Source organism: Trichomycterus rosablanca, chromosome 1 (genome assembly GCF_030014385.1).
Source record: "Trichomycterus rosablanca isolate fTriRos1 chromosome 1, fTriRos1.hap1, whole genome shotgun sequence".
In the NCBI taxonomy this organism is placed as follows: domain Eukaryota; kingdom Metazoa; phylum Chordata; class Actinopteri; order Siluriformes; family Trichomycteridae; genus Trichomycterus; species Trichomycterus rosablanca.
The window spans coordinates 29,003,644-29,026,218 of NC_085988.1; the positions used below are offsets into that span (position 1 = coordinate 29,003,644).

At 34.8% G+C, this 22,575-nt stretch overlaps 3 protein-coding genes across 4 annotated transcripts; all 3 read right to left on the reverse strand.

The window, feature by feature from the left end:
• Positions 1 to 1,534: 1,534 nt before the first annotated feature.
• Positions 1,535 to 3,833, reverse strand: LOC134309778 (troponin I, fast skeletal muscle-like). The gene is made up of 6 exons (XM_062991073.1): positions 3,504 to 3,833; positions 3,233 to 3,269; positions 2,715 to 2,843; positions 2,100 to 2,189; positions 1,837 to 2,013; positions 1,535 to 1,734 (listed from the first exon to the last, which is right to left on the reverse strand). The coding sequence occupies exons 1-6, from the start codon at positions 3,509 to 3,511 to the stop codon at positions 1,645 to 1,647; spliced, it is 531 nt and encodes a 176-aa protein (XP_062847143.1). The 5' UTR covers positions 3,512 to 3,833; the 3' UTR covers positions 1,535 to 1,644.
• A 1,660-nt stretch (positions 3,834 to 5,493) lies between these two features.
• On the reverse strand, positions 5,494 to 11,837 carry LOC134309772 (troponin I, fast skeletal muscle-like). The gene is made up of 7 exons (XM_062991059.1): positions 11,765 to 11,837; positions 10,671 to 10,704; positions 8,599 to 8,635; positions 8,376 to 8,504; positions 6,455 to 6,544; positions 6,098 to 6,274; positions 5,494 to 5,797 (listed from the first exon to the last, which is right to left on the reverse strand). Exons 2-7 carry the CDS (start codon positions 10,676 to 10,678, stop codon positions 5,708 to 5,710), a joined length of 531 nt encoding a protein of 176 aa, XP_062847129.1. The 5' UTR covers positions 10,679 to 10,704; positions 11,765 to 11,837; the 3' UTR covers positions 5,494 to 5,707.
• Positions 11,838 to 17,161: 5,324 nt separating this feature from the next.
• LOC134309780 (troponin I, fast skeletal muscle-like) lies at positions 17,162 to 20,835 on the reverse strand. Of its 2 annotated transcripts, none has more exons than XM_062991088.1 (7): positions 20,784 to 20,835; positions 19,231 to 19,263; positions 18,605 to 18,641; positions 18,376 to 18,504; positions 17,851 to 17,940; positions 17,552 to 17,728; positions 17,162 to 17,463 (listed from the first exon to the last, which is right to left on the reverse strand). In XM_062991088.1, exons 2-7 carry the CDS (start codon positions 19,236 to 19,238, stop codon positions 17,377 to 17,379), a joined length of 528 nt encoding a protein of 175 aa, XP_062847158.1. In that variant the 5' UTR covers positions 19,239 to 19,263; positions 20,784 to 20,835; the 3' UTR covers positions 17,162 to 17,376. The 2 variants fall into 2 exon arrangements, with proteins under 2 accessions (XP_062847158.1, XP_062847167.1); XM_062991097.1 differs by lacking the exon at positions 20,784 to 20,835 and adding an exon at positions 20,580 to 20,654.
• Positions 20,836 to 22,575: the final 1,740 nt, after the last annotated feature.

Genomic DNA, 22,575 nt, shown 5'->3' on the forward strand with positions numbered 1-22,575 from the left:
AAGTAACTTTTTGACCATAATCTTTTTGGACATCTCATTTCAAAAACAAACAGTGTGCTTTTGGTTTTGGTCTTGGTTTTCTGTTGGCTAAGATAGTGGATTGGAGCTTTTTTTTTATGCATTTAGCAAACGCTCTTGTCCAGAACAACTAACAGAAGTGCTTGCACAGTAAACATTTGTTTACTCTAGTACAAGCAGACACCTGTTTAAGAACATGAATAAATCTGCTGAAACCATTTTTGAACAATGGTATGATGCCTGTCTTCCTCAAGTTCTGGGTGGAAGATCAAGATGAGGATTAAATTGAATGTGGGCAGCTACATGAAGCCAATAAGGAAATTGCAGCAGTGGGGTAATGTGCCAGTGGTTGGGTTGGTTGAAAACCAGGCGTGAGTGGCTGCACTTTGAATCAGTTGCAGGGGTTTAATAGTGGACATGGGAGCACCTGCCATGAGGTAGTTGCAGTAGTCCAGTCTTGAGGTGACAAGTGACTGGACAAGAATCTGAGTGGCTGAATTTCTAATGTTGTAGAGGAGGAACCGGCATCATCTTGTCATGTTAGCTACATGAGCAGAAAAGGATGGCTGGTGATCCAGGAAAACATGACTAGGTCTTGTGATGGAGACTGATCTACAGGAATATATATCAGCTCTATCGTACTTGAGTTTAGTTTTAGATGATGTGCCGATATCCATAATGAGATATCTGCCAGACATGCTAAGATGCGAACTGAGACTTGTGTGTCTGAAGGAGGGAATGACGGAATGAGTTGAGTAATATCAGCATTGGAGTGGTGAGAGAAGCCATGGGTGGACGAGGCTTTATCAAGAGAATGGGTGTCAGATTACAGAGCCTTGTGGGACACTAGTTAAAAGAGTGCATAGAGGGGATATACTGTACATCCCATCCATTATACCTGGTAGGAATACCCTTCCAGGTAGGAGGCCATCCATTACCATGCTGTACCAGTTATTCAAAGGTTGGAGAGAGTGGACAAGAGAATGCTGTGATTTACTGTATCAAATGCTGCAGAGAGGTCAAGAGGGGGTCAGAACTGACGACAATTTGGCAGCTTTGGCTGCATGAAGCTTCTCAGTGACAGTCACAAGTGCTGTCTGTAGAGTTCACTGCCTTGAAGCCAGACTGAAATTTTAGAAGAGTGTATGGAGATGATATAGATCTTAAAGACCTGACCTGTTACAGATAGCATACTGACTATAGAAGGGTTATTTTTGTTTTTTAGTTTTGAATTAAAACTTGAATTAAAACAATGTAAAAACGTGGACAAAAAATTATATTTAAATATAGTCATATGATTCACATTAAAGCTGTCAGCCTAATTTAAATATAATTTCTCAGCAAATGTCTTAGCTAATTTGTCATTGTACATGAACATTGTGGCATTAACTCTTAGAAATGTGCATATCTCAAAAAGATGTGAAGAAATGACATTTGTTTATATATAACAAAAATTAAAGGACACACTATTTTAGGGTATATTATATACACTATGCATTTAATACATGACATAGAATGTGATAAACATGTGAAAATATGTCCACATTTATTGAAACAAGACTGGGGTGTTACAGATCAACTGTCAGAGAAAAATTAAGACTTATCAGAAAACAATCTACATCCTTCTTAAGCCTCGGATTCAAACATCTTCTTCCTGCCGTCCATACCAGCCTTATCCTCAATGTTCTTACGCCAGTCATTAACTTGATCTGTAGGCTGTGGAAAGCAACAGAAAATGTCAGAAAATGAAAACCCATCAATATCTAATACACAGGTATATTTGTCATGTATTATGTTAAGGATTGGCTTTGTACTCACCTCCTCTTTGACATCCTTCTTGACTTGCTTCAGGTTGGCTCTCAGATCCAGGTTCACCTTGTGTTTGGAGCCCAGCAGAGCTTGAAGCATCTGATCAGCTGACATGCGCACTTTCTTAAGCACAGGCTTCTTAAACTTGCCCTTCAGGTCAATCACCTTAATCTTCAGTTCATCAATCTGAAAAGAGTAATTCAGAAACCATGAGTTGAAACCTATAGAGTGTGTAGGTAGAACACTATTCATAAGTTTTTATCTAGCTTTACCTCCTTGTCTGACTTTGCCACCTTGGCCTCTGTGTCATATCTTTCCTCATCAACCTTTTCAATGCTCTGATGGAGTTTCTTGCAGAACTCCTATGGAATGACAAAACAAGTTCATGTTATTTTTATGTCATAAAAAACCTATAGCATATCACACCTTTTCTTTGTTGCATTTAATAATCTAATACTTGACAGTTTAAAAAATTGAAATGTTCCAAATTCTTTTTTTGCCTCACTAGCAAGTCTTGTGAAAAACACATCCAATCAAAAACACTTTACACCTACTATTATTTCGATATTTAACTAATTCTTTATTACTGTTATCTTAATTCACTACTTTATTTTCGGAAAGAATTCAGACCCCTTGACTTTTTGCTCACTTCAATTGTGTAGTGGAGTTGGATATAATTGCCATTTTAGTCATTACTACAACAGAATGAAATAAAACATTTAGATTTATCTAATTACCTGGAAAATACGCTTTTTTTATTTAGGATTTAATGTAAGAGTGTTATACGTTAGGCTGGATTTATAGTAATACTATTACTAGTAGTAGCTTTGTTTTAAGATGCATTTAAAATCTTTTGTGCTTTGGTTTGGACTTGGTTTGATTTATACCTGCAGTTCCTGTGTAGATCCAGGAAGGTCTAGGGATGGGCAGTGCTCATGAATGTAAGCCTCCTTGTCATCCACAAGCTGCTTGGCTTCAGCTTCCAGTAAGCCAGCAGCAATGGAGAGTAGCAGGCTCTAAACAAGAGAGAGAGACAGAAAAATTAAGGAAATGTATTTGATTGTGTAGTGGTGTTGTACTACAGTGTTCTGTAAATAATATGGTCACAGTATCCACTTTTAGGAAATAAACAGTACCCTTACATTAAAATAGAATGGAATAGAATATAAACTAATGAAAATTATAGAGCTGATTTTGGTGCTTTATTATTCTAATTTAAGATTTTTTAACTTTTTTAATTATAGCTACATTGAAATATATTTTGGAAAAATAATAATAATAATAATAATATATTCTTCTCTTCAAAGTCATTTTCCTTTAAGGACCCATTGTACTACATAAGTATCCATAAGAGTATATCTACACCTATATGAAAAACACATTTATTATAAAAGTTCAGGTTTACCTTCAAGTGATACCTGCGGCTGGATGTCAACTTTTTCCTGTTAGCAAAACAAATTGTAAGATTACTTAAATTACTACAGCCATGACACATAATTGACTTTTTATTCATAGCGACCTTACAAGTATTGCAAGTATGTATAATCTTGAGTGAATTTACACTTATTGTGTATATAGTATGGTTTATACAACTAATTTTATGGATGAACAGAACTGTGACAGAAAGTTATAATGAATTAATGATAAATGTTAAAGATTGCCAAAAGAGCACTTACTCCGACATCTTGGTGGATTGTCCTGCTCACCCTAAAAAAAAGGGAAAATAAAATAGACTTAAATATTTGTTTGCTGTGTCTGCTGCCAAAATACATTAGATGTATATGTGTATGAAGTTCTTTTTCTTAAACCATTCCTGGTCTCTTGGGTTTTTTCCCTGGCAAATCCCCACACCATGAGCTGGTAATGTAGAAGTCATAACATATGTCTGAGAATGCTAAATTTAGTCAGGCAGTGTCAGATATCTTCTTTAATGTGCAGCCTGTTTGGTGTAAAGAATAATTTACACTATTATAAAACCATTAATTAATACATTATTGAATAAAAAATAGTTATATAGTTTTGAAATGAATAAATATATTCCATATTTTTTTTAAAGTGTTATCAAAGTGGTATCAAAGCAGGCAATAAGTGATGAGAAGTTATGTACTGTTCTGTACAGGCTACTATATTCCAACATATTTCTCAAACCATACTTCTCAAAACTGCATATACAGTCATAAATCCATATTCATTTATTCAGCCGTGCAGGCAGGCAGGCATAAAGATTAAACATCACAATTCAAATTACTTAATTAGCCAAGACTATTGCTTGTATGTTCAAATTTTATATAAGCATTTAGAGCCACTAGTGCACACAATCAACCAATCCAGTTAAAACCATAAATGAAAAACACAAATTGGCTTTGGATTAGTGCCCAGAATATGCTAATTAAGACTGAAGCGCCATAGTGCATGTCAATTAAAATCGCCTATTAACTTTGTCACTGGAACTTTACATGCAAAGCTATGAACAATAGCAAAGACACCTACCATGTGTGCAACATTCCTTATATGTCATTCATTTAACATACATATTTATTGTACTATAAACCTCACACTTTAGCAATAACAACATATTGTGTCCTTTTCTCTATTACATAGAATTTACTTAAAAGATGCTTACCTATAGACGAGAGTGAGGGCAGACCACACTTGGCAAAAGGACAGGAAAGACTGGTAGACTCCAGGGAGAAGGAAAATTTAAAGAGGATATATATGGATTCCTGTGATGGCTCAGCAGATCCTAGAGTCCTGTTTATGGAAGTGGATTTCTCCTCAGACCAATAGGCCATTGAGTTCCTGAAATACATCTAGCTCAACCTTAAGTGAGCTCATAAATTTTCTTTCCTTCAGGAGGTAAATGAGAGCTGGGACCTCCCTGACCTGTACTTTCACTGTAAAGAAATCTTAAAATTCTTTAATATGTTTACAACCATTACATTTGGTTAAAAAAATGATTGTGTAAGAAAGTTCAAATAATTATTTAAGACTCTATCAGCTAAGAATTCTAATAAGTTATTATAAGTTGCTTGTCCATTAAAAGACAAATATAGTGGCCACTATACAAGGCTCAGTAATGTGTACTTTAACAAACATTTACAGTTTTAATGATAATTAAAATTGAAAATTATTCGGCGTATGAGCTAAAAGAGAGAAAGATTAAAAGTAAAATAGTAAATTATTAGTAGTGGCCAAAATCTTGTAACGTAATTTTATATCATTGTACTGTATCAGAAGGGCCATATATATATAAACAAACAATATTTACAAAATCTCGGTAGAACCTGAGATCATCTTTTTTACTGCAATTTCCTTCGGGATCAATAAAGTGTTATCTTATCTTATCTTACCTTATCTTAAAACAGATCTGGTGTGTCTTTTAAATGCAAATTCAGATTACTGAGTAAAGTCTTGTTCGATTGGGATAACCAGTTTTGATAGTTTACAGCTCTAATGATCAATCTTTCTCATGGAATAAATAGTACAGCCAAATGTGTTATCATACCACCAAGCTCAAAAGGTAAAAAACCTATATAGGTTTGACCTATTGAGCGCCAGTGGCCACGAGAAAGCCAATAAATGTAGAGGCTGTTCTGTTCAAAGGAAGTTTATACCTACAAATAATCAGGGCTAAAATAAATTTAAAAAATCAATACACACCAATGGTTATGGTTTTCCTTAAAACAATACATTTAATTGTGTATGTGATAATATAAGTTGTTCTTCAGAAAATGCACTGCATAAAGAAATGCAACAATAAGGTACTGGCATAGCATTAACAATCCAACTACAGTACTGCCAAATGTGTGTATTTATACTGTGAAGCACTGCACAGCCCTGGTGAGGGTCAAAAGCAAGTCAACAAATAATGTCCAAAAACTTAGGCCTCGCCCTCAAACATCTTCTTTCTGCCATCCATGCCAGCCTTCTCATCAATGTTCTTACGCCAGTCACCAACAGTTTCCTTCTCCTTTAAGGAAGAAATCATAGGAATAAATGAATGAAAGTCCAACAGTGAAATCTTTGTTTCTACTAATGGCAGCTTACTACAACAAAACTTACATACAGACATTTACCTTTTTTAAACCCAATTATGTTTGGGGACAGAAGTAAAACAATGCTTTAATTTTAAATGCAAGCATTAATGATTTTAGTAGAAACCTAAAAAAAAACCTCAAATAATAGCTTTATAAAATTGAAATACTCTGTTAATATCCACTATGCAATAATATTTATCATGTGTTAAATTAAGAACGGGCTTTGTACTCACCTCTTCCTTGACCTCCTTCTTGACTTGTTTTAGGTTGGCTCTCAGATCCATGTTCACCTTGTGTTTGGAGCCCAGCAGAGCCTGAAGCATCTGATCGGCTGACATGCGCACTTTCCTCAGAGCTGGCTTCTTAAACTTGCCCTTCAGGTCAATCACCTTAATCTTCAGATCTTCAATCTATAATACACACACACACACACACACACACACACACACACACACGTACATACACATATAGACACATATAGACACACATGTTAAACTGGGATACCCAAAGTTTATACATATTTTTAAATATCATAATATACACTGTGTTAACACAATTATCTAACATATAAACATACTGTAGTAGATTACCTCTTTGTCTGCCTTGCCAACTTTGGCCTCCAAGTCATATCTCTCCTCATCAATCGAGTCGACCTGGTGATGCAGCTTTTTGCAAAATTCCTAATGGCATGATGAATTACACAACAGCAAGTTTATATACTTACTTATACACTTACTTATATTAAATAAAATTATATAGTTTATTTATAGAGTGAAAACTACAATGCATTACAAAAACATATTTAACAAATATTAATCAAAGACTAATTTAAATTAGGTGGAATTACATTTATGCCTACTTCACACTACACAATTTTTGCCCTGATTTTCGCTCGGCGACTGGTCAGCACTAGATTTGCCGGCTCGGGAGCAACTCGGCGTTCGCTTGGTGATCAAAACTCGGCTTTTAATCACTATGTGTGAACTACTCAACAACTCGATCCGAGCGGCTCCAACTGAAGACAGATATCTAGCATGTCAAATATCTGAATCTGAAATGCCCGACTGGCAATGAGTGCTATGTCGAACAGCCAATGAGAACGCAAGATACGATGTGAGGGAAAACGCAGGGAAGAAGTTGTAAACAGGTGGGACAGGGGCATAATATAGTTTATATCAGAATACATCGGCACACACACAGTTTTTACAGTATTTCTGACCTTATCGTTCTCTACAAAACACCAACGTTGCATTGCAAAAAAATATTTATTAACCTCCAACTCACTATAGAACAATCCATGCTGCTCGCACAGCCCAATCCACTCAGATACATTTATTTTTTTCTTCTTGATTTTACGCTGCACATTAGTGCACAAACTTTCATCGCTCGCTACTTGTTGCCGTGCATTTTTGGATGTGGTATCATTAAACCGATCACTGTCACTTCTCGCATATGTTTTCGTGACAGAACGTAGTTTGGGAAACTAGAGAAGCTCGCCTGTGATTCCAGTTGGTGATAGATCATGTAGTGTGAAATACACAACGACTTGAAAGACTCCCGATTACAAGAGATCCAGTTGTGTAGTGTGAACTGTACAGCGACCTGACGACTTGGAAAGTCGTGTAGTGTGAATTTGGCATTAGTTACAAATAACGTAAAAGGCCAGACCATACAAATAGGGTGCATTTTTAATCTAGGTTTTAAAATATGTATAAATGGTTTTACAACTTTAAATAGCACAATATTTGATTAAAACATTGATCAAATTTTATTGAAATAATTACTTTGAAACTCATGAAACTCATTACAGCAAAAATATGTTCAAGGTTACAGTTATGTTTTTTTTTTAAACAAATTGTATGAACTTTCTGTAAAATTCTCTAGAATTCTGTAAACGTTTACAGAAAATGTAACAATCTCTATTCCATTTACATACATTCTAGTCTTATGAGCTGTTCTAAGCTCTTTTTCAGCAGAGCTCAATTTGCGCTTTCTCCCTGTAGTTGTCTTATGCCCCACAAGGGGGAGCCAAACCGAAGTTTTAATGCCAATTATATAAAATCTGCCACTAAATAACTTTCTAAGCCTTTTTCTTTCTTGTTATTCCTTTTTATTACAGCTTTTACAGCTTTACAGCTTTATGAGTTTAGTAATAAATGGAATAGAGTGAACTGGGATATTTGAGCCTTTATCTAAAAAGTTTATATGCCTAATGGTTAAGCTTTACATTTTTTTTTTTAAATCTATAAAATACTGTACTGCAGACAACTTACAGAAGAATGGTTTGTTAACATGTGTTCTAAAACACAATTAGCCCTTCCCTACCACAGATTCCTGAAATATTTACAATATTAATTCAACAAATACCACCTATAATTGTGTAAATGTTAATAATTGAGAATGTATAAAAGTATAAAAGTTGGATTAACAGTTGTGGTGTATCTTAAACCCTCAAGGGTACCTAGACATTTCATTTTTTTAGTATTTTGTTTTCCAATAAACATATTGTACCTGAAGCTCCTGTGTTGAGCTGGGTAAGGAAAGATCAGGGCAATTCTGTGACATGTGTGCAGCCTTGCTAGCTATAATCTGGGCAGCCTCCTTCTCTAGCAAATCCTTAGCTATGCCAAGCATCAAGCTCTGTGAAGGAGAAATTGCCATTTATCATAATTTTTTTGCATTTGTAGAAATTATGTGCCACTAAAGGGCAAGTTTTATACAGCTTTTTTTTTACCTTGAGATGATGCCTGCGGCTCGAAGTCATCTTTTTTCTACATGAAAAAGAAAGGGGATTGTATCCAGATTAACAATATGTCGATGTACATACTGTATAACAGGTTGGTACATGTAAATATAAAATCAGAATAAAGATATTCAATGCAGTTTTTCTCTAGTGCCACTGTAAGAACCACAGGATGAAGGGTTTGCTGTGAATTTTGCATTTGGCATTGACAGTACATAGTTTTAAAATATGAGGGGAGCTTTCTTTCATAGTCATTGGTCTTGATTGGACTGGAATGGATTTGTTTGGGATTGCTATCTAGATGCTAAATTCGCTCAAAAAACAAGACATTTAGGTGTTTTGTACAACCCCAAATCAGAAAAAGTTGGGACAGTATGGAAAATGCAAAAGAAATAAGAATGCAGTGTTCATTACATTTACTTTGACTTTTATTTGATTGCAGACAGTTTGAACCCAAGATATTTCATGTTGTGTCTGCTCAGCTTCATTTCATTTATTAATATACATCCATTCCTGCATTTCAGGCCTGCAACACATTCCAAAAAAAGTTGGGACAGGGGCAATTTAGGGCTAGTAATGAGGTGAAAAAACTAAATAATGATGTGATTCCAAACAGGTGATGTCAACAGGTGATTGTAATCATGGTTTGGTACAAAAGTAGCATCCAGGAAAGGCTGAGTCTTCAATGAGCAAAGATGATCAGAGGATCTCCAGTTTGTCAACAAATGTGTGAGAAAATGATTGAAATGTTTCAAAAACAATGTACCTCAAAGAAAGATTGGAAGGGATTTGCATATTTCTCCCTCTACAGTGCATAATATCATTAAACCATTCAAGGAATCAGAGGAATTCAGAGGAATTTCAGTGCGTAAAGGCCAAGGGGGCAAGCTTAAGCTGAACGCCTGTGATCTTCGATCCCTCAGAAGGCACTGCATCAAGAACCGCCACTCAACAATAACTGATATAACCACATGGGCAAGGGATTACTTTATCCAATCTTTGTCAAGCACTACAATACAGAGTTACATGCACAAATGCCACTTAAAACTTTACTGTGTAAAAAAAGAAGCCTTATGTTAACCATGTCCAGAAGCGGCGTCGACTTCTCTGGGCTCTGAGGCATCTAGGATGGACCATCACACAGTGGAAACGTGTATTGTGGTCAGATGAATCAGCATTCCAGGTCTTTTTTGGAAAAAATGGATGTCGTGTGCTCCGGACCAAAGATGAAAAGGACCATCCAGACTGTTATCAGCTACAAGTCCAAATACCAGGGTCTGTCATGGTATGGGGCTGTGTCAGTGCACTTGGCATCTGACAAAGGTCATTTACACTTCTGTGATGGTAGCATTAATGCAGAAGAGTACATTGAGACCTTAGAGCAACATATGCTGCTTTCAAGACGTCATCTTTTCCAGGGACGTCCATGCATTTTTCAACAAGACAATGCAAAACCACATGCTGCACACATTACAAAGGCATGTCTGCGGAAGAAGAGGGTACGGGTACTGGAGTCCTGCCTGCAGTCCTGACCTGTCCCCAATAGAGAATGTGTGGAGAATTTTAAAATGAAAAATGAGACAGTGACGACCTCGTACTGTTGCACATCTAAGACGTGTTTGTAGGAAGAATGGGACAAAATAAAAGCTGAAACACTAAATCACTTGGTCTCCTCGGTGCCAAAACATCTTTTAAGTGTGGTGAAAAGAAATGGCAACATTACAAAGTGGTAAATGCTTTACTGTCCCAACTTTTTTTGGAATGTGTTGCAGGCCTGAAATGCAGGAATGGCTGTTTATTAATAAGTGAAATGAAGTTGAGCAGATAAAACATGAAATATCTCAGGTTCATCCTGTCTGCAATCAAATAAAAGTCAAAGTAAATGTAAGAAACTCTGTGTTTTTTTATTATTTCCATTTTTCATGCTGTCCCAACTTATTCTGATTTGGGGTTGTAATATAAACTGCAGTCTATATGTTTTAGTTCAATATGTAAAGGGAAACAAATTACATTAAATCCTAAGGGGTAATGAGAAAATATTGTAAGTGAAATATAATACTCACTCAGACATCTTGGCAGCGTTTTGTTACCCCCCACCTGTGTACAAACAAAAAGAGCAGCAATTTAGTCATTTAATATTTTTAATTTAGTCTGATTCTGTCTATGTTTTAGTATATAGGTAAGTTTAGCTTTGCAAAGTACATGACTAACTATTACAACAACTGGAAAATCATATATGTTTTGAATTCTCGAAAGGATTTCTCTTGTTTTATTAAACCTACCCAGATAAAATTGTGCAGTGCACAAGAAATAAATTTGCTTAATTAGTTTAGGTAATTATGATTTATCTTGTATCCACCCCACAAGCATACCCAACTCCAAGCCAAAGATATCAGATTCTAATATCTCATTTCAACCCAGCTTCTGGAATAATCTCTGAGAAAAGCTACTCCCTTTTCCACCAGCAGCAACATCACTAGCATCAATACCAGGCTAATATTAATCAGGGCGGGGCCTATCATATTCCAGCAACTTTTTCTGGAACGTTTAAACAGGCAGATACCTGCATGTTATCCACATGTGTTTATCTACTTAACTTGATGAATCAGAGCCAAAGACATTAATTGCTGTGCTCAAATGACACTGTTGCATATCATTTTACTTATATTACTGAATGCCCTGCATTTTGTAAGGACTGAACTACTTAAAACTGCATACACAGCAGAGACCATATCGTCCAGCTTGAAGCATAGTGGTCAGGTTAAAAAAAACGATTGAAACCCATTTCATAGCACTTCATTTTCAGCCAAAAAGACTTAATCATTACAAGATATTTTATGAATAATGTTGCTAACATTTTCTGCAGGTTATAACAATCATTCAACATGCTGTGCATTATTATCCAATAAAACCATGAATATAACTCTACTGCCCAAAACTAATATGATGTTCAAACACAATTATCTACATCCTCAACTTTTCCTGTGGCCACTAATTCATTTTACATGCATTTAATAAAATATAAAAATAGAAATAGACCCATAAAAACATAAAGCATAGACAACATATAAACAGCATATGACATTTCTGCTCAGTATTCAATCATCAACAACAAAGCCAGCAATCACTAAAAGCTGTGAAGTACAAGCTTTCTCACCTAAATGAAAAGCTGTGGCAGGGTGACTGGCTTGTTTGAGAAATGGCGTAGGAAAGCAAGCCACTGTCACCACAATCACAGGTTGCTTACAGTATATAAAGCTGGCATGGACCAGTAACGTCAAATACCTCCCACCCTGTTTATGGTAATGAAGAAACAGCTATTAATCTGCCAGGCTCCAGAAATATACACAGCACCCAATCTTACTTAATCATTAAGCTTTAAATAGTCAAGACAGGAAAGAACCCATGGGTTTATATAAAAAAAATTGAGAATGATGATGATAATAATATAATGACTTGAATGTGTACATAATGCTGGCTGACCAAAAAAGATCATAGAAAGTTGCAATAGACCAATATGTATTATAATACATTAAATATGTATACTTGACTGCCAGTACACTAATTTCTACTTTTTTAGTGATAATGCATTCACTGTGTATGTGCTATCACTGAAAGCTTAATTTACAAATGCTTACTAAACAGAGCCTGGAATTTGATTATCAGTGCAGTATGTATTTTTTGTGATTTAGAAATGTAAAGGCAGTCAATGCCAGTGAACGTTCTAGTCAAAAAAGGGCTGAGAACTGAGTGTAGAGAGTTATTTTTACCAACCTAGATTTCCTGTCCCAGAATTGGACAGCAGTTTATGGTCACATGCAGTCTTCTGATTGGACAGTACTAACCAATTCTAGGGCAGGAGGCTGGATTTCTTTTTAAAAGAAAACAATAAATACAGCAAGGATCAGAGAGAAAGTACTAAGTACTGACTGAGGTTTATTCCTATTAAAACGAGAAAGCTGCATGCAAATGGATGCCAGTAGGATCTACGGTGCCAGTAGGATCTGTGGACCCTCTGACAGGTTAACGGTGCATGGGGTAGAATTACAACAGCAAATTTTGTTTTCTCTGCAGCTATAGTATTATAAGACTCCAGCCATTTAGTAAACATGACTCTGTTATTTTTAAGCAGTAAAGATAATGGTGCAATAAAGGGTTCTTGGGTGCATGTTTACACTATTACTAACATCTAGCATGCATAACATAACCAGCCTGGCTTTGATTACATTCCAATGTTTGTTTGATGCCGTTTATCAGGTCTATGGTATTAACAGATATTTTACTTGCGATAGAAACAACAATAAATTATTTACCATATTTTTCATTTTTGAAAGACCTCTCAAGGCTGACAGAGATAATTTTATGGAGCCTTTGTGCCTAAACTGCGATCAGATGTCTTAATGCCTTAATTCCAATAAGTTTTGTCTAGACTGGGATCTTATGTACAAACATCCAGAGTGGCTGTACTAAATTAAAATGTTTAATCAATAAGCCTAGGTCTTTAAAGGACTGAGACCAACATCAACTGATTAAACAAATTGAAACATGAGGCTCAAGCATGGCTGAAATGAACCTGTAGCCACTGCGGCTCTCCTGAAAACAGCTTTGGAAATTACCAGAGGTGCATTCAGGGACCACAGGTAGATAATGTACGTCTTTTAAAAAGAAAGAAATGTGTTTTAAGTGCATTAACCTATCAGGTTTAAGACCTAAATTGTTCAGTTTTTAATTATTGTGACTGTATGGAACACCAGTGCTGTTAACAGGTATCCACAGCATGGAATAATCCTTACCACACAGAGACTATATATTTTTGTTAATGATCTGCACATAAATAACATAACATGAAATAATAACACACACCCCTAGGGGGTAGATGATGCTCGGAGCAGTGTGCAGAATACTGTGATCTTACATTATAATACGTTTCTGATACGTTTCAAAGCCATTTTTCTACATTCTATATAAACAAATATTACATGTTTTTTTATCAGATCAATGTGTTCTGGTGGACATGTATACGCCACACTCACTGCACTGCTATAACATATAACTCTGGAATATAGTACCATTGTTTTTAATTCATTTCAACAAAATAAATGGTTCTGAATGTAATTTTAATCTTTATTTAAAATAGGAAGTATGAGAGCATGTTTTCCGTTCACCACTGCGCATATCGACAATTCGAATGAGTTTCTCTGGACACATGAATTGCATTTTTAAGCACTAATTAGAATGTACCTATACTAACACCCTGCTCATGATTGGTCAATAACAGGAACATCCACATCCAAATGTTCTTTTGATTTTTTTTTACAAATGTTATATTTTACTTTGAATGTAAATATTGAATTTGTTTAGTAGGCCTATTGAACATTGTCTAATTATGACATAATGAGAGGGATGCCTTTTTGGCTTGAGCACCTCCACTCCCTTAAAAAAAAAATATATATAAATATACAATTATATGCTATATATTATTTATATTTACAGTGGCGGAAATATCCAAATATATATCCAGGTTGGTCATAACACAACATTGCGCCTATTTCAATATATATATATATATATATATATATATATATATATATATATATATATATATATATATATATATATATATATATATATATAAAGTAAGATAAAATTATTTTGCTCAACCAAAAATAAATAAAGACCAAAGGTAGCAGTGAAATGTAAATTTACCCACACTGGGTGTTACTGGAAATGGTAACCCATTGGCTCTGGACTAATACTTAAAAGTTTGCTGGTTCCAGCCCAACCACTAGCAGGTTGCCACTATCAGGTCCTCGAGCAAGGCCCTTAAATCTCAATGTCTTGAAGTGCATATGGTAACAATTGTCTTTGGATAAAAGTGCCGGTTGCCGCAACCAACTGCACTTGTAATCGTGATTGTAATCATGGAAATTATGAAAAATAATAAACAAATACAATAAACAAATACAAATTGCAGTCAAATTGATTTTGTTATATGCTGAGAAAATCAAATTTGCTTAATTACAAATTTATTCGTCTTTTTTTTTTTTTTACTGAATAATCAGTGCGTTTTCGTAAAAATAATGTGTGTTGTCTCTTTTAAAAAGTTAAATATCGTCACCTTCCTAAAATAATGGCCTAAGTCATTTTTGGACCAAAATGATATTTTTGCCTAAATCACCTCCTCACCATGCTGTCCACCTCTGGTAAAATCGCCTATGTCCTTAGTTTAACAGATCATGTGATTCTACCCCTGTAATAAAATGGCCTATGTCAAGAGTGTGACTTGGGCAATTTTATTTTGCCTAAGTCAAAAGACAATATGACTTAGGCAATTTTAGATGCTTTTTTAAAATGGCAGCTGCTCTAAACAGAACAAAACTCTACCCAGCCCATGAAGTTATTTCCATTGTGTTCAGTTTTTTGTGTTTCCTGAAAAACCTGAAAAAATGACTTAGGCCATTATTTTAGGAAGGTGACGATATGTTTGTGTAGAAAAATATTTTCTAATCGTTATTACAATGTACTTTTTACAGGCCAAATATTAACACACAAACGTGTAAATTCTGTCAATTAAATGAATAAGTCAAAGAAAATATTTGAATTTGTTTTCCCCTGCAAGTGGATGTTTTGCTAGTCATGATTTTCTAGTAATCAGTCTTAACTGGTGAGGAGTTAAGTTCTGCCTGTAGTTCCAGACTTGACCAGTAGATGTCAGGACTTCTCTGCATATCGTCTATATGGCATCTCTACCAGATGTCTTCTTCAGTTTCTCTTCAGCACTATAAAATAGAATCAGGACTCAGAATAAATGCTATACATTTTAATATATATTAAACATACAATAAATATCAATGCAATATAGAGTATCTAGGCCTACCATTTCCAAAGAAAAATTTGTGTCCAGATTTGTGTTCTTCGACTGTTGTTTACTAAAACTAGAGTAAGGTAATGTTTACTATGAAAGCACTTCTGTAAGTCGCTCTGGATAAGAGCATCTGCTAAATGCACTAAACTTTGGTTTAATATTGCGTAGTTTTAAAGCGTGATTGCTTTCAAGTAAAATTATATTATGAATTTTATTATTTTACAATGACATTTACATTCACATTTATCACACCACAATATTTAAAGTAAATTTACCTGACAGCCCGATGAAATCCTCGTTAAGTCTTAATTAACTGCAACATCCTCTTGAGCTGTCCCCTGCATATTGTGCATCATAAATTACCCGTCATTATCGGGTTGTAAAGGGTTCAGGAGACTGAATTTATGGCTGGTCACTTAAGCAGCAACAGAAATAGATCAATGTATTCCTTAAAAATGCATTTTTAAAGTGTTTTAGAGATTTTGGGAAAAAAAATATTAGTAAATAATCACCATCAATTAATTGTTTTTGCTTATTCTAAGAGAATGGTACCGAGTGCACCACATCTTCCTGCCATTCTAAAATATTTAAAAATTTACTTCGACGAGAATAACTTTTTTATTTATTTTTAATAGTTTTTACATTTTATTAGTATAGCTAATATATAAGAGATAAGACATTAATAGAGTGCAACCACACCAATAATCATATAAACAAAAATCTATGCATTGTTATAAGAAGCCAAGTGCAGTTGTTGTAATCAAGGATTTAAGAAATGTTTGTTCTTTATTTTACATAAAGACACGTTAGTTGAACACGCCTGTGACTATTGTTGGTTGCTGTGTAAATGTGTGGCTAACTATTGTTCCAGATCACTTAGCTATGATAGCTAACGTTAAGAATAGTTGATTGATTAGCACTAGCAAATTGGCCTGTTTTTACCAAAAATGTTTGTTCCTACTTTATACAAATACGAACACTTAGCAACATGTCATTTATTTCCACAATTACAGTTGCAGCACGAAATGACATATTAATGTTAATGAGACTATTTTATGCAAGTCAGCCTATTGTAAAGTTTGTTTGTTTATTAGGATTTTAACGTCATGTTTTACACTTTGGCCACATTCATGACAGGAACGGTAGTTACTCATTACACAAGATTCATCAGTTCACAAGTTTATATCGAACACAGTCATGGACAATTTAGTGTCTCCAATTCACCTCACTTGCATGTCTTTGGACTGTGGGAGGAAACCGGAGCACCCGGAGGAAACCCACGCGGACACGGGGAGAACATGCAAACTCCACACAGAAAGGACCTGGACCACCCCACCTGGGGATCGAACCCAGGACCTTCTTGCTGTGAGGTGACAGTGCTACCCACTTAGCCACCGTTCTACCCGCCTATTGTAAAGACTTAGCTGAGGTGAAGTGCTGGTGGTATGGAGTTACATTAATAAGTGTCTAATCAACAACTGATGGGAACACTGACAGATTATAACATTACGTATTACGTACATTACGTTACGTTAGTGAGTTAAATATGTTTTGTTTTTGTTTTTTGTATATTGGGGGGGGCGCGTTTTAAGCAAACCTTAATATTGGGGGGTTGGCTGTATCACAATATATATTAGCTTGCAGTAATAGTACACTGTCTAATTTAAAAGAACTACAGTAACTACAAAAATCATTTATATACTTTAATATTTATTTGGTAAACTTGAATAGTGCTTGTACAATAATTGCTGTTCAGCAGACAGAAATAAAACAAATGACTTATTGCTTGGAAAATTCAGAGCTTTTCTAAGCTTTAGGTCATATACAAAAAGACTAACTTGTTGAAGAAAAAAAGTCTACTGCCTGCTTGCTACTTAAAACAACCATCTGTGCTGTTTGGTAATTTAGGAGGTCTCAAACATCTTCTTTCTGCCATCCATACCAGCCTTATCCTCAATATTTTTACGCCAGTCACCAACTTGTTCCACAGACTTCAGAAAATAAAAAACGAGCGTTAGTGCTTTAGTAATTAAAGAAGAAATCACTAATAGTTACTTTGAAACTTCTATTTAAACCCACCTCCTCCTTGACCTCCTTCTTGACTTGTTTCAGGTTGGCTCTCAGGTCCAAGTTCACCTTGTGTTTGGAGCCCAGCAGAGCCTGAAGCATAGAGTCTGCAGACATGCGTACTTTCTTCAGAGCTGGCTTCTTAAACTTGCCCTGCAGGTCCTGAACTTTAATCTTGAGATCATCAATCTGTTCCAGGCAAATAGTTAACATGATACATTTATTTCCTAGATAACAGTAACAGCACATAAGAGAAAAAATAAAACAATAAAATAAAATAACTGTTAGCACAGGCCAGGGTATTACCATACCTCTTTGTCAGATTTGCTCACTTTGCTGAATAAGTCATATCGATCCTCATCAACCTTGTCTATCTTTGAGTTAATCTTCTTGCACAGCTCCTGTAATTCATTATTTAAAAACATATATTTGTCAGTGGAATACACATCATTCACAAAGATTTTACAAATTTCAGATGTGCCCTGCACAAAAACAGATGGTTTGTTCAGGAACAGAATGGTGACAAATTATAGGAAAAACTAATATAAAAATCTTAACAAGGCATTGGGCCACCACAATCTGGATTCTGTAGAATATTCAATCAGGATAAAAGTGTGTCAAATGATATATTAGCTGCTTAATCAGCCAATAAGTTAAAACTGATTTGCAATGACCCTCTAGGTGTAAGTGTACCCCATCCATGCCAGCAACATCCCTCCTCAGCATGTAAACTTATATGCTTTTCACTCATTGTCTTTTTATTGGTTTTTATTTACTCTTTGGTTTTTATTTGTTACTTATAAATACTCTGTATATTTATAAAAATGCTAAAGCACCTGAAGGTCAGCTGCAGATCCTCCAAGGTCTAGTGGTGGACAAGTTTCATCCATATACGTCTGCCTTGATTCCTGTGCTGCAACTGCCTCAGCTTCCAGCATACCTTTAGCAATGGACAGCATCAAGCTCTGCAAACCAATGCAAAACATTATGATTTATTACAGACATGCATATTAGTAAGCTATAGTATGAGGGTGTAATGCAGCTATGTAAATATTGGTAGTTTACCTTCAGATGATGCTTCCGACTCGACGACATCTTTTTCCTTTTTAGTGAATAAAGTAAAAGGTATTAGAAAAATACACTTGTACTAAAATACATATAGAATAATGTCACCAAAGTTGCAGGTTGTGGTAAAATGTCATGCTGCAGTAAAACCTAATGGCAGAAAGTATTGATCTTATTAATGTAGTTACTGTTTATTTATTTGTGGACTTATATGTAGGAATATTTAATAATTACAGATATTTATGCACCTTTTAGACAATGGAATAACCTCTAAAAATATCATTAATTATGTGACACTAGAAGGTAGGCCAGCCATTATTAAGAAATTTCAACTAAATATTAACTGTCATAAAAATAATAAAAATTGGTTTTCCTGCTGACCTTGACATTTTTATGGCATACATACAATGTAGAGTTAAAATCCACATACAATTAACATGCAAGTAGATAAAAATTCTAAATATGTCCAAACGTGACAATAATGATAAAGATATAATACAGCAGCTGTTTAGAGGAACAAACTTACATGTTATATTTATATAAAACATGATTGTAAAATTTAATAAAATAAATCATCTCAAATCTCAAATATATGTTCAGTATATACAAACATATAAAGGACTTACTCAGACATCTTGACTTGGTGGTGATTTCAGACCCTGCATGTAAAAAGTATGTTACAACTTGTGAGTGAAATTGTCCTGTCTTATATTGCTTTTATTTGAATTATTCTTCATAGAACTGTAAGAAAATTAGTATTAAGTATCAACAGTTATTCAGCCAGATCACACATTAGCAACTATATTTAATGACATTCATTTGGCTATAGTCTAGACATCAAGTACCTATATAACAATAGTAATATTAATAATATGCCTTAAGAAAAAAAAAACATAAACATTAAGTTTCAGTGTTGAAAATGATAATTATTTGTATCATATATTTAGTCAGTTGGATACCAGTACTGGCTCTTCAAAATTCAAAAGAGAAAAATTCTCCCGCTACAGAAAAAAGAAAAAAAAATTCTCCCTCCACAGACAGAATAAAAAGCCTTTTTTAATTTAGTATGTTAAAGATCAACTGTCCACTTCATATCCCTCCTATGGAATTTGCTTGGCTCCAATTATACATTAATAGCCCACCCCACTTTTGAGATGTGCTTTCATTTGTGAAATTTGAGCTTTATCACGCACATGACCACAAGTGACAAACATGAAAAAGAATCCCAAGCAATCTAAACAAGGCATGATAGAATCATATTTCTAAAATAGGCGAACGTATTAATTCAACTACATATAGAAAATGTGTGTCTAATAAATAGATTTATAAATTTGGATCAGGGATTGACAACCCCAATGTACATCTATGTCAGACTGCTCTTTGAAATGATATACAAGATGATTTCACTATGTACCCAATGAAGACATATTTTGTACATACTATTTTAGCATCTGACATACACACTGATAACTGATAGGTTACAGCGCACACACACACACTAAGTAAGAACATCTGCCATTGACCTTGTTGTACTAGAATAAGGTCACAGAATGTTATATACTTACTTTATAAATCATAAAGAAAAGTATTGTGACAAATACTGTATCCTAATCTATATCAAAAAGTGAATCATATTTTTTGTTGCAATTAATACTTTGTGTTCATTAATTATTTTTTTGCAAAACAAAGTACTCTACAGTCTTGCATAGACATGATCCATCAAACATTGTCCATCTCATGAACTTTTTTTAATTTAACTTTTACAACACTCATGTTTTTTTTTTAGGAAAAACAGGGGTTAGTAAGAATTAATTGACTTTATTCTTACAGAGATAAAATGTAAGTACACAGGAATGTAAGTACACAGGAATTTACAAGAATTACTCTGTTAATGTATTTAGACATAAACTTTAAATAAAAGCAATAATAAAGTATTTATATATCTTTATTATTGCAATGGCCACTTTATAGTTACCACATCACCAGATACTGATAAACAAATAATCTGGTTTTAGCAGATCACACTAAAATCTGCTATTGCTTTCAGGAAGATTCTGGATACGCCTGATGCTGATAAGGTCCGATGCAAGGGGAAAAAAAACATTTAAATCCTTAAAATCCATCAATTGTTAAAGCAAAGACAAGCAGGATTCAGGAGAGGCAGCGAAGAGGTTCTCACCTAGGAGACAGCAAGGCAGTAAGTAGGTTCCAGTGAGACTGTCACAGGCTTCTGAAAGGCCAAGAGGGTTTTAATGACATTGTCTGATGGCTCAGCAAAACAGTGCATTTCTCTTTATGGACTTGGTGTGTCGCTCAGACCAAATGATCAGCGTGCATCTGAAACTCTAGCCTTATCCCCCTCCCTCCAACCTCTGTAAAAATAACCCACCTTTAAGATGTTTCTCTTATTTTATTGGTTATATACCTAGTGAACGTTGGAGATGATTTACAGCCTTGGTCACCTTTACATGGTACAAAAGTGCTTGAAGTACAGCCCTTAATCAGAAAAAAACAAGTTGGGACAGTATAGAGAAAATGCAATTTTTCCTACATTTACTTTGACTTTTATTTCATTGTAGACAGTATGAACCCAAAGTATTTCATGTTATGTCTGGCCAGCTTAATTTAATTTCTTAATATACATCCATTCCTGCATTTCAGACTGGCAACACATTCCAAAAGTTGGGACGGTAAAGCATTTGCCACTTTGTAATGTTGCTATACATAACCCTTAAAAGATGTTTCAGCACTGATGATACCAAGCATTGAAGTGTTTCAGGTTTTATTTTGACCCGTTCTCATGCAAACACATCTTAAGGTATGCAACAATGGGGTTGACATTGCCACATTTTTTATTTCAAAATTCTCCACACATTCTCTAATGGTGACAGGTCAGGACTGAAGGCAGGCTAGTCCAGTACCTGTAGCCTCTTCTTCCGCAGCCATGCCTTTGTGGAAAATGCATGGATGATTCTTTAAAAATATCTTGTCTTTAAGACAGCATATGTTGCTCTAAAATCTCAATGTTTTAGAGCAAAAAAATCTAAAATCTGCATTAATGATGCAATCACAGAAGCGTAAATTACCTTTGCCAAGGCAGCTGACTCAATCCCACACCATGACAGACCCTGGCTTTTGGACTTGTTGCTAATAACAGTCTGAATGATTCGTTTCGTCTTTGATCCAGAGCACACGGCACCCATTTCTTCCAAAAGAAGTTTTGAAATACTGATTTGTCTGACCACAATATGTTTCCACTGTGTGATGGTCCATGACCAGAGTACCACTTCTGGACATGGTTAATATAAAGCTTCTATTTTGCACAGTTAAGGTTTAAGTGGCATTTGTGATTGTAACTCCGTATTATAGTGCTTGACAAAGGTTTGCCAAAGTAATCCCTTGTCTATGTGGTTATATTAGCTATTGATGACTGACAGTCTTTGATGCAGTGATATTATGCACTGTAGAGGGAGAAATATGCAAATTCATTCAAATTTTTCTTTGAGGAACATTTAAACATTTCAATATTTTTTTCATGCTTTTGTTGACAAAATGGAAATCCTCTGCCCTTTGCTCCTCAAAGGCTCATCCTTTTATGAATACTCCTTTTGTACTAAATCATGATTGCAGTCACCTGTTTATATAACCTCTTCATTAGATCACATCAGTATTTAGTTATTTTTACATTGTTACTTTTCCTAAATTGACCCTACCTCAACTTTTTTGGAATGTGTTGCAGGCCTAAAATGCAAGGATGGATGTTTAATAAACAAATTAAGTGAAGTTGATCAGACAAAATATGAAATATATTGGGTTCATGCTGTCTGCAATGAAATAAAAGTCAATGTAAACACTGTGTTTTTTTATTTGCATTTTTCATACTGTCCCAACATGATTTGGGGTTGTAAACTAAAATGTATCTTCACATAATTAAACCACTTAGTACACATTAATCTAAATGACACATTTCA

Excerpts from the sequence above, each read along its gene's own strand:
- LOC134309778 (XM_062991073.1), bottom strand. Across the intron at positions 2,190-2,714 it reads GATCTACACAGGAACTGCAG|GAGTTCTGCAAGAAACTCCA; the intron begins GTATAAATCAAA and ends GTCATTCCATAG. Across the intron at positions 1,735-1,836 it reads AGAAGGATGTCAAAGAGGAG|CCTACAGATCAAGTTAATGA; the intron begins GTGAGTACAAAG and ends TGCTTTCCACAG.
- LOC134309772 (XM_062991059.1), bottom strand. Across the intron at positions 8,505-8,598 it reads GCCGCAGGCATCATCTCAAG|AGCTTGATGCTTGGCATAGC; the intron begins GTAAAAAAAAAG and ends TCTCCTTCACAG. Across the intron at positions 6,275-6,454 it reads TTGGCAAGGCAGACAAAGAG|ATTGAAGATCTGAAGATTAA; the intron begins GTAATCTACTAC and ends TGTGTATTATAG.
- LOC134309780 (XM_062991088.1), bottom strand. Across the intron at positions 18,505-18,604 it reads GTCGGAAGCATCATCTGAAG|AGCTTGATGCTGTCCATTGC; the intron begins GTAAACTACCAA and ends ATTGGTTTGCAG. Across the intron at positions 17,464-17,551 it reads AGAAGGAGGTCAAGGAGGAG|TCTGTGGAACAAGTTGGTGA; the intron begins GTGGGTTTAAAT and ends TATTTTCTGAAG.